Here is a 12,179-nt window from a genome sequence, read left to right as displayed (position 1 = left end):
CAACCATTATTTATTGTGAAACTATAAATTTTACTAGAAAAAAATAATTCATCTGGAGTTGACTTACTGGTAGTAAATAATACCCATATATTAACAATCAAATACATCTATACATCACTATGGGTTTTTATACCAACATAAAATATACATTGACAGTCAGCTGAATAATAATGTGGACTACTGTATACTAAAAAATACATAAATCTGGTATGATACTTGTTTACTTTTTTATTTCTCTCTGGACCTAAAACAGTATTGGAGCTAGAATTAATAAGTTAATTAGAACTATGCTGAGACCATAAACAACTCGGTTAAATACCTCACGCAGATACTCTGGATTAGTATTTTGTCTGATAATTTCTACACAGCTAGAATCATATTTCTTTTCTGTAAGCCACTGTAAAGGAAGATGTACTGTGAAGACGATAATGATGTAGTATATCATGTAAATGGATTGGAACGGCGATGTCAGAAATCTCTCGACCATAACGCTAAATACTGGCAACAACTTATCGTCTGTTGATATAATATGTATTCATATACTCGTGGTTATTTTACGCTACCAACAGATAGACAATAGAAGTATCAGTGTGAACAAATCAAACATTATTTCCTTAATCCTTTAGGTTTGTATTGTATTAGATCAATGTCTTGTACATCGATACTTCTTTTCTTAACTAATATTCAGTCAGATATAATTCAGTGTTCCTGTCGAGTGCCGTCGTGGATATACGTATCCTATATACTTAGCATGGTGTCCAATCAATGTGGAATTAACTAACGAATAACTGTATCTCCCAATTTGATGGGACTTCGCGATTTTCCACTTTTTTACACAAGTGTCTATAATACAATTTATATGTGTTCTGTATCTACAGCGTCCACAGAAAAGTTTCTCAAAAATGAAAATCTAGTTATGTGCTATTAAAATGTGTTATTTCAAAATATGTTCTTTGGAAATTCTACTGGTGTTAGCGCTTACTGTACCGGAGTGTTACGGAATAGTGAATATTACTGTTGGATATCTTACTGTCAGTAAAACTAATGAATTTGTTCGCGGAAAACAAGGAAGGGTGATATCAGGTGCCTTAACATATGCTGTGGACGAAATCAATCAAAATACTTCCATATTACCGGAATATCATTTGGATTTCATTTGGGATAATACTTGGGATGATACATTAATATCTACTGCTAAGCTCACCGAACAATGGCGTAAAGGAGCGGTGGCTTTCTTTGGACCAGAAGATGGGTGCACAGTAGAGGCACGAGTTGCCGCCGCCTGGAATCTACCTATGATTGCCTATGTAAGTTTTTTGTGTATTTTTTTGTGTATTTTTCACTACTGACAGGGAAATACTGGTGATAACGTCAACATTATCATGTATCTCTATAATCAATTACAAGCAGGAAAAGTATTCTTTCCTCTTTTCAACAGTAAATTAACAACACATTTTAATGTACACCATAAGTACCCTTTACCGTTATTCGTTAGTTATTGTTAGCACTGTTAAAATTGAGTTAATTTTATTCGACGTAAAGCTCTCTTGCCTTTAATGAAACCAATATACATGTACGACTGTATGGCTGTACTGTAATTGAGTACTGTAATATATAAGGAAGAACTAGGAATTCATTATCAAATATGCTTATCCTCACTTGTCGAGCTTGCTCGCTAATCTGAAGGTTGGAGGGACAGACATGGAAAAGCCTCTAGTCGTTCGGTTTGGAATAAACCGAGACCCCGAAACTGGCACGTAAAAGATCCCTCGAAATCCAACAAGGCTAATGCCGCTGTTCAGGCAAAATTTCCCTCATTGCACAACTGCGGGGCGTCTTCATCAGCAGAAGAGGTGCAGAATAGTAGGACGTAAAATTTAATTTGTTTGCGAATTTAAGCTACCTGTGACCATTGGTACGACTACGATGGCATATAGCAAGTACTAGAAAATAAAGTCCTACTAATAGATACATGCGACAGTCAGTCTCTTTTAGTTATAGCTGAATTACGTTGTCAAGAAATAAGCGAGTTTCACAGACTGAAAAATACATGAAGACAATATTAACTATGCAATAATTCAATATATATTGAATATAACGCTTGGCTTCAATTAGATCAAAGCAATTGTTATCCTGTTTTTATACCAATTACGTTCTGTTAACATTGTATATGAACAAGATAATGTGAATTAGTATAATGTTGTACCATTAGTGGTCCTATAGGAAATCACACTGCTCTATTCTTAACTTTGATTTATATAGATAAAGAGAATTGGGAATTGTCCCTGAGCTCATCACATTATCATCATCAAAAACTTGTGACTTTTATTTAAAAAATTAAGTTGATTGTAACGTCTTTTAATGTTGAAAACTTGTTTCCTAAATGAAACGAAATGAAGTTTGATACTTAAAGGTTGATACTCATTTGATATACTTCTGTTGATACTTATTTGATTTACTCTGGTTAAAGGTTGATACTCATTTGATATACTTCTGTTGATACTTATTTGATTTACTCTGGTTAAAGGTTGATACTTATTTGATATACTTCTGAAAAGACTTCAGTAGAAGTTTGATACTTTAAGGTTGATACTCATTTGATATACTTCTGTTGATACTTATTTGATTTACTCTGGTTAAAGGTTGATACTCATTTGATATACTTCTGTTGATACTTATTTGATTTACTCTGGTTAAAGGTTGATACTTATTTGATATACTTCTGAAAAGACTTCAGTAGAAGTTTGATACTTTAAGGTTGATACTCATTTGATATACTTCTGTTGATACTTATTTGATTTACTCTGGTTAAAGGTTGATACTCATTTGATATACTTCTGTTGATACTTATTTGATCTACTCCAGTAAAAGGTTTATACTTATTTGATATACTTCGAGTGTGTTATTCCAAAATTAAACCAATATCTCCACCTAAGGAAAACGATGAGGAAAACGATTAAATGGATAACTTATTATTATCCACTCGATGTAAATTTTCAATGTCACGTGACGTATAGTAGTTTAACACTATCAATTTTTCTTGGGCACGCCTTAGTATTAACCCTTCGTTGGAAGAATGTCGCATCATCATTGTGTTGTTGGATGTCGAAATATTACAATTTCATCGTAGTACCAATCCTGCATTATCTTTTCGTCATAGGGATATCGGTTAATACATTTGTATTACATTGTTATTTTAATGCTGACACAGACTTCCTTTCTTTTGTCGCAGCTATGTCATTTTGAATGCCATGCTATTAATGGTTCGTTTCTGCAACAAGGTCGTTAGAGCTACAGCTGACAAACATTCGAGGGCTGCTTGTCCATGGCTTGATATCAACTCATTAACCTACTTTTAAGCATGGTTTCAAAGCCACCATATAAACAATCTTTGAAATATTAATACACTACAATAAACCCGTATTTATTTTTGACAGATATTTACGATCTTTTTACTTCATTATATATAATCAATTGCTTATGCTGGTATTATAATCTATTAACAGATGGTTATGTCTACAGAAAAACCGAGGCCGAAACGAAGCAATATGCCATCGACATCAAACATGAAATCACAATGATTGTTCAAGATTCCCGTCTTCAGACTCTAACTGAATTGGCTCTGTTTAAAATAAAAGCTAATAAAAAACCGAATACAATTTTGGTCAAATTTGGTCATAAAAGTAAAGACCAATGAAACGGTATATCCATATCCTTATACATCGATACATAAGGATTATCATTGGCTGATTTTTTCATAACAGTATGGCTAATGGCTGTCCTAATGTCAATTAGTAATGGCGTGACTAGTTAAAATTGATACGAAGTCGATCTTTTTTTATGTAATTGATCATGCCAGACTAATTGTTGCGCACTAGAAATGAAGAACTGTAATTGATAATTTCGAATATAAAACATTCCATATCGCAATTCATCGTTTAATCAAATTACCAGTATTTATTTTTTATCGCGCCTATGTTCTTTATGTCATTGTGCTGCTGATATCCTCTTCAAATAAAGTTTTTCTACAATTATGGCTCAAAACAACTTTTAATCTACAGGTTCTGTCAGACGTTAAGATTAATAGTTTTTACTGTTTGATCCTTTGACTTGTTTTAATATCCTCTTGCTTGTTTCAACCACATTTTGTTGCCGTTATTGCATTTTGGTTGATTTGACTATAATACGAGACATATTTGTGATCTGAAGCACGAGTTCAAATTTGATATTCTAAAAGGTTTTTTGCATTTAAATTATAAGACGGAGAACCAAAATATTAGTGTTGGCAACGAGAAAATGAAGATGTTCCATTAAAAGGACTGTAAAGAGGTTTTCTTAACTTTTTTATGGGTATCGGACACTTATCGGGACATTGATATAGCATCAATTTGCAACTTTCAGCTTTTACGAGGTCATAAAAGGCTTAGTTTTAGTGGTACCAGGAACCATATATGTCTGACTTAAAATTTGAATGGTTTTAATGGTGCAAATCGCTTCTGCTAGTCTCCCAATAGACATAAAAGTTGAGCAAACCTCTTTACTATCCCTTCAATTAATATCAGATTAGTTCAAATGTGTCTCAGACATTGTAAATGGCTTGTAGACATTACCAATTCACAGAAAAGAAATTTAATTATACTGAAATACTTCAGCATTTGGTCAATTCCTTAGCAACTTTTGACAACAAATCTATCTAATTATAGTTAATTTTACAGTAACAGTCGTGGTAAATGTACATATCGTGTAAATCAAATATTCATGTTGTCTGTATCGAGCATGTTGAAGTTTTCAGAGAAGATCCCAAGTTTGTTCGTACCTATTATAGGCACATCAAACCTGAAAGGCGTCCGTTATGAGCGTGTTCTGGAAGGAAGCGTCAGATATCGCATGGTACGTGCTATTGCCGTTGATATCGCCACGGAATACAGAATTATTTCGGTAAGTGCTGTAAGTGATAACGCACCATAGAGTCCAAAAGTCCATAGATTTTATTAGAAACGTGTCTTGGGAACACAATATGATTGCATATGGTAACAGTTTTATTGCGAGTGTTATAAGAATTTGTAATTTTATGGAACTTTTTCTCGCGTATCCTTTAAGTTTTTCCACAGCCCAGTACGTTTTTGGTCGCCGCAAGATTGCAAATAATAGCAGTCCGGTGTGACGAGTCTGTATTATTAAAATCTAAATCGATAAACCGTTCAGCTTCATTTTTTTTATGTAAGGCTTAATATTGCCTATTTGCTCGATAGCATTTCCATGGAACTGAAATTATCCCTTTACCTAGCGTTTGTTAAAATCCATTAAAAATTAACACATTATTAAAATACAACATATTTTTAATACTTCATTATGGTTTATTTAGAGAAAACCTGTTTTCGTACCAGTGTATGGAAAGAAAAGAATTCTTGGTCCTGGAGACATCTCCATTGTCACTATTGTTGTTATTGCGAAATATAATTTGATAAAGATTAAGGGATTATTTCTTGAAATTGCCATATTTAATTAGGACCCGAGGTTTAAGGCTATAAGTTTAAAAACTATAATATACTTAAGTCAACAAATATATTTGTGCCCGCGATCATATCAGTCCAGTAAACATTTAGGTATAATATAGTAAATTGATACTTTACAAGCCAGCCGTATAATGTATTCATTACTAAAAATATTACCTAAAATACAATATTCCGTTCGTGTTTATGATATGAATCGGATCCACTCAGAGATATTACCCGGATTCATTGCAGTCTACATGGCCAAGCACTAATATCAAAACGATTTCCGAACACTAATGTTTGCGAACTGAATGGAGGCAGATTTCATTGGTCAGGTCGACGACTAGATCAAAATATTTTGCACAAATAAGAACATAAGGGCATCTGTTAGATTCCCTTCGTTAGTTAGTCACTCAGCGATTGAGCGGATTCCATCAAAGGATTTTGCACAAATAAGAACATAAGAAACTGGTGGCATCTACTAGATTCCCTTCGCTAGTTCGTCACTTAGCGATTGATTAAAGATTTTAAAGATCAAATTTTATTTCATTTGGTTAAATGTCAAATTTTATTTCATTTGGTTTAACGGTCAGTATTATCAGTTAAGGTCAGAGAAAAGAATATGATATCAAGATAAAAGAACATTGTTCATAAAACTTCCCTGTTAAACAAGAAAGGTGAAAACAACTATTATCAGACTTATAATTACATAAAATCAATGACTTAAACCTAATGGAAACAGGTCTAAAGGAAACGTCGCCAACGTATATTTTTCTATTATTGTGAAGTCCGTCTATCAGTAAAGAGATTTGTAATGATAAACTCAGTTGGATTCAACTTGTCGTAACAAGTCTTAAATCTAGACATCTAGTAATAGTTTAAGGACATAAAATACACGCAAAACCTAATCTAAACCTAATACTAAACTCAGGGCGAATGTTCTGGCATAAATACCAAACCTTTATGCATACCTTCCTCCATTGAAGACTTACATAAATAACACCTTTATGGATACCTACCAACATTAAAGACATACATAAATACCACCTTTATGGATATCTACCAACATTGAAGACATACATAAATACCACCTTTATGGATATCTACCAACATTGAAGACATACATAAATACAACCTTTATGGGTATCTACCAACATTGAAGACATACATAAATACCACCTTTATGGATATCTACCAACATTGAAGACATACATAAATACCACCTTTATGGGTATCTGCCAACATTGAAGACATAGTACATAAATACCACCTTTATGGGTATCTACCGACATTGAAGACATACATAAATACCACCTTTATGGGTATCTACCAACACTGAAGACATACATAAATACCACCTTTATGGGTATCTACCAACATTGAAGACATACATAAATACCACCTTTATGGGTATCTACCAACATTGAAGACATACATAAATACCACCTTTTTGGATACCTACCAACATTGAAGACATACATAAATACCACCTTTATGGGTATCTACCAACATTGAAGACATACATAAATACCACCTTTTTGGATACCTTCCACCATTGAAGACATTCATAAATACCACCTTTATGGGTATCTACCAACATTGAAGACATACATAAATACCACCTTTTTGGATACCTACCAACATTGAAGACATACATAAATACCACCTTTATGGGTATCTACCAACATTGAAGACATACATAAATACCACCTTTTTGGATACCTTCCACCATTGAAGACATTCATAAATAAAACCTTTTTGGATACCTACCAACATTGAAGACATACATAAATAACACCTTTATGCATACCTTCCACCATTGATACGCCGGGTACACATACCACCATACATGCCTTCATATGTCCATTAATGTAAACGATGTACTTTAATGTACACTTGCCACCATTGATGACATAGATTTATACCTTCTTGTATACTTACCACTATAAATGATGTATCCCATACTCGATGAAGACATGATGCCACCATAGCAGACATACATATACCATTGTGTTCATGTATAGATTTGTCTGTTTATGGTATACGATGTACCTTTATGTATACTCACCACTACTGGTGACACCTTTTTATTATACATACCACTATGAATAACTTATATACCTTCAAGTGTACAAGTTAACATATGAGCGTCACTGGTATATGACACTGATGTACCTTTTTATATATATACCACCATGATTGGAATATATACCTTTATGGATATATACGCAATTAATGGTGAAATGCATGTATAACGTGCAGTGGAAACTAGAATGGTTAAACCTGATTATTATATAGACGACTCACAGGATATAGGCATAAATATGCACATGCATCATCATAAATAATATACACAAATACTTCCGTGGATACATGACCAGAATTGACATACATAACCCTTGAATGGGCGGGTTTTTATATGTATCGGAAACGTACCGGGACACTGATAGCATGGCACATAGGTCATAAAACGCTTATTTTTAATGGAATTACAGGAACCACAGACGTGTGCCTTAAAATATGAATGGTGCAAATCGCTGCTATTAGTTTCCCCGATACACATTAATGTTTAGAAAACCTGAACAGGTTCGCCAATCGTACCTTAGTCTCAGAAACGGGGGAATTAGTAAGTCATGCCAATAAGTAATAATGTTCACAGCTCACCGTCAAATCCTTGTATCAGAATTATTTTTGTTTCAAATTTAAAAAGACGATTCTGTCATGTATAGAAATAGGATGTGAAATTGAATGTTTGAAATATTTTTGAAAGAATTACGCGATTTTCGTACATCTCTAGACTTAATTATATTCCACATCAAATCATTCCCCGAAAATGGCGAATCTGTCCCTTTATTATATACGCACAGTAAAAACTATCAGTTGGTTAGCACCACCAACAATGAAATTTTGCGTTTATGATGCAAAAATTACATAGAAAAACTTAATTTTTATATACAACCATAAATAACACACTTTCGTCTTGTTTGCATATATAATATATAACTTTCACATACATGCTGCAATAATTAATTTTTTTTTTTGATTTGGACTAAAATTTCAGATTAGAAATAATCAATGTTATTGTGAATTAAAAGACTGATTACTTAATAGCTGTGTTTAGAAATTGAAGGTGTGATCTGCTGAGGACAGTTAGAAGATTTATGAACGCTCTGATATAAACGTTTCGGAATTTAGTCTGTATAGCAAAGACAAATTTATTTTGAAATGTTACTGTTTCTGTTGACGAACATTCATTGAATAATTATGATTTGGGGATACTACATAGTGTTCATAAATAATTATTTTGTAGTCAGCAATGAGTTTTGGCATAAACAAAATATTGATGATTCAGCTTTAAGGGTGTGCATTTATTCATAGCTTAGTGGCGGCTTTTTATACCATTCGAAAATCTGAATCAGTCGGATTTTGGCACATAAATGAGAAAACAGTAATGCATAAAAATTTATATTTCAAACGAATTGATGATTCTAATGATGATTCTAATCATTTCAATTTTCATTTTAATTGAATGTCTGAGACTTCATCGCGTATCTAAATGTTCTAAATTATTGTTTATGCAACAACATACAAAAACCATTGATTAAGTTACAACAAATCTTGAAGAATATTATTATCAATATCAACACCAGGTTTCAAGTCTGTGTGAATGAAATTGTTTTTGGTGTATATTTTAAAGGACATGTTTCGCCTTTCTCGGGGGTTTTATTTGGGTCTTGAATATCTAAAAATAGTCTTCAAAACTACTTAAACTGCACGAAAATCGCATGATTCCTTCAAATATATTTCAAACTGGCGGAGTATCAAGAAAAGAAGAGTCGTCAATTTGATTTGAAACGCGGATAATTCTGCACACACGTGGATTTGAAGGCGTAAATTTGGTTGGTAAGCTCTGAATATAATTACTAATTAGCTTAACTAAATAATTCCCGTTTCTGAGACTTAAGTCAAGATTGGTCAACGGAAGGCTACGTGTACCTTTAATAGCATTTTCGTGCTCTCCTCAAAATTCATCTTGATATAAGTGGTATAATTGCATTTATAAGAGAGTATAATTGAGATAGTTTATAACAAACTGACGTATTTTGAGGGATTTCAAGTGAAAACGATAGAAAACAACGTGTTTAGTTTATGCACTGGTGTGCGGTAAACCGTAAAATGTATTTCCTGCTTGCTTTCAAGGAATGTCTTTGCAATAGCAGTGTCACGCAACCTTAAATTATTAACTTAATTGATATGTTACGAGCAATTATCATTTTTATAAAAATATTATTAAGTTATGTAATGTTACAAAATATTGAATGATGTAAGTGAACATATTTAAAAATGTATACCATTTACTTGAAATTCTTGGAACCCTTACATAAACAAAAAAACCCTACACCTGTTTATGGCAATATAGCCAGTTTGGTGCTTAATGCATTTCATTTCATTTACATCCGTTTATGGACAGTAATTTTGCAAAATAAACTGGTGCATTTTGCGAAAAGAATAAGAATTAATGATAATAGCCTTGATTTCTATGTGGATGTATTCAGCTGGATTTGTGTTGGCTAATCGCGCGTCCGTATAGATTCCACGCTTAAATTACGGCATATATATGGAAATACTACCCTCGGATAGATAATCTTTTGGTCCTGCAATAACTAAATAGGTTGAAATGGTATATTCGGATTGTTAACATCGGAGTACTCGCTTCGATCACGGAATAGGTGATAAAATTCAAATTTGTATCATTGGCGTTGTAGGATCGTACATCATATAACTGCGATTACATGTGTACGCAATTTCAAGCGCAAACACAATAAAACACGAACCAGAGCAAATTCAATTATCTGTTTACAAGACGTGTCAAACTAAAACTCAACACCTCCCTAAGCGCAATGGATTGAGTGATTTCTTGCGTTTGTGGACGGCTACCGACACATGGTGTAAAAATGGGAGACTTTCCTATCCTCCTTTGTTTCTTGACCCAATACCACTCGGATTCCCTTTATACATTGACGGTTTTGTGGAATCATCATACAGACACATGTAATCAAGTTTTGAAGTTAAGTTTAATTTTATTTCTGGGAAGGGAGGGTTTGATTCTCCCAAATGTACAGGCCTAGGGTGGAACAAATATAGAAACAAAGAGGAACTGCCGGTCTGATCTGAAATTAGATAAAATAACATCATGTAATCGCAGCCTTAAGGTAGACATTTCTTCCGGTCTTTCAGGGTGATTTTTTGCAGTTGCCTTTGTGTTCTAGGAACATGATCAGATTAATGGTCCGATTGATTAATTTTTCATAGACATGTAAATCAGCTTGTTTTCCCTTTTCTCATAAATCAAGACAGACACTGAGCCCGGGTATTAAAACTATATCTAAATGAGCCTTTTAATAGGATTATATATCAGAACATAGTTTTTATTATTTTAGCCTTGAAACACCTATACTGATATTCTGTGTTAATTCGTTTAGTTACATACAATGAAATTATTAAATGTATTATTAGGAATAAAATATAGCTGGCGTCTACTCTGTATCTTTTGAGCTGTTGAAGAAGGTGACTTAAATTATATCTACTCATGTCCTGAATACCTATGTTTTAATGTGCTTTGGTCACTTAGTTTCTTCTGATGACTTACATTCTTCTGTTCTTTTTATGACTTACATTCTTCTGTTCTTTTGATGACTTACATTTTTCTGTTCTTTTGATGACTTACACTCTTCTGTTCTTTTGATGACTTACATTTTTCTGTTCTTTTGATGACTTACATTCTTCTGTTCTTTTGATGACATACATTCTTCTGTTCTTTTGATGACATACATTTATCTATTTTATAATGACTAACACTCTTCTTGTGCTTTTGATGACATAGATGTATCTGTTCTTTTGAAGACTTAGGGCCATATGCAGTTTACCTAAACTTTCACTAAAGTTAGACTTAAGTCGAACTTTAGGTATGCACTGGTCGATCTTTACGAAAGTCGTGTTTAAATTTGACTATCAAATGTAGAAAATGAAAGCCTTAGGGCCGTATGCAGCGCTCTTACCTTGACTGAAGTTGAACTTTGGCTGAAGTCGAACTTTACAAAGTTAGGATTAAGGCTTTCATTTTCTAATTTTCGACTTTAGCCAAAGTTCAACTTTAGTCAAGGTAAGAGCTCATCATACGGCCCTTACACTCTTCTGCTCTTTTGATGACATACATCATATATCCGTTTTTAGATGACAAGCATTTATCTATTTTTTGAAGATATATTTATCTGTTTCTTTGACCACTAACACTCTCATGTTCTTTTAATGACTTACACTCTTCTGCTTTTTTGATGACTTATATTTTTCTTGTTATTTTGATGATATACATTTTTCTTGTTATTTTGATGACTCACCTTTTTCTTGTTATTTTGATGATTTACATTCTTCTGTTCTTTTGATGACTTAACTCTTCTGTTCTTTTGATGACTTACACTCTTCTGTTCTTTTAATGATATACATTTATCTGTTCCTTTGACCACTTAAATTCTCATGTTCTTTTGATGACTTACACTCTTCTGCTTTTTTGATGACTTTCACTCTTTGATTCTTTTGATGACTTATATTTTTCTTGTTCTTTTGATGACATACATTTATCTGCTCTTTCGATGACTTACAGTATTCTGTTCTTTTCTGATGGCC

The 12,179-nt window shown here is 33.1% G+C and overlaps 1 protein-coding gene across 1 annotated transcript in view; it reads left to right on the top strand.

Annotated features, from left to right (window-relative positions):
- Positions 1 to 929: 929 nt before the first annotated feature.
- LOTGIDRAFT_108278 (hypothetical protein) overlaps positions 930 to 12,179 on the top strand; it is a gene marked incomplete at both ends in the record, with an annotated part of 54,827 nt that continues 43,577 nt past the window's right edge. Inside the window, one exon of the mRNA XM_009066838.1 lies at positions 930 to 1,307. Within this exon, the coding sequence (XP_009065086.1) occupies positions 930 to 1,307 (378 nt within the window). The remainder of the gene's footprint in view (positions 1,308 to 12,179) is intronic.

This window comes from Lottia gigantea (assembly GCF_000327385.1).
Source record: "Lottia gigantea unplaced genomic scaffold LOTGIsca_8, whole genome shotgun sequence".
Classification (NCBI taxonomy): domain Eukaryota; kingdom Metazoa; phylum Mollusca; class Gastropoda; family Lottiidae; genus Lottia; species Lottia gigantea.
The sequence above is the reverse complement of the archived record's forward strand: the minus strand, read 5'-3'. Positions and strand labels throughout refer to the sequence as shown.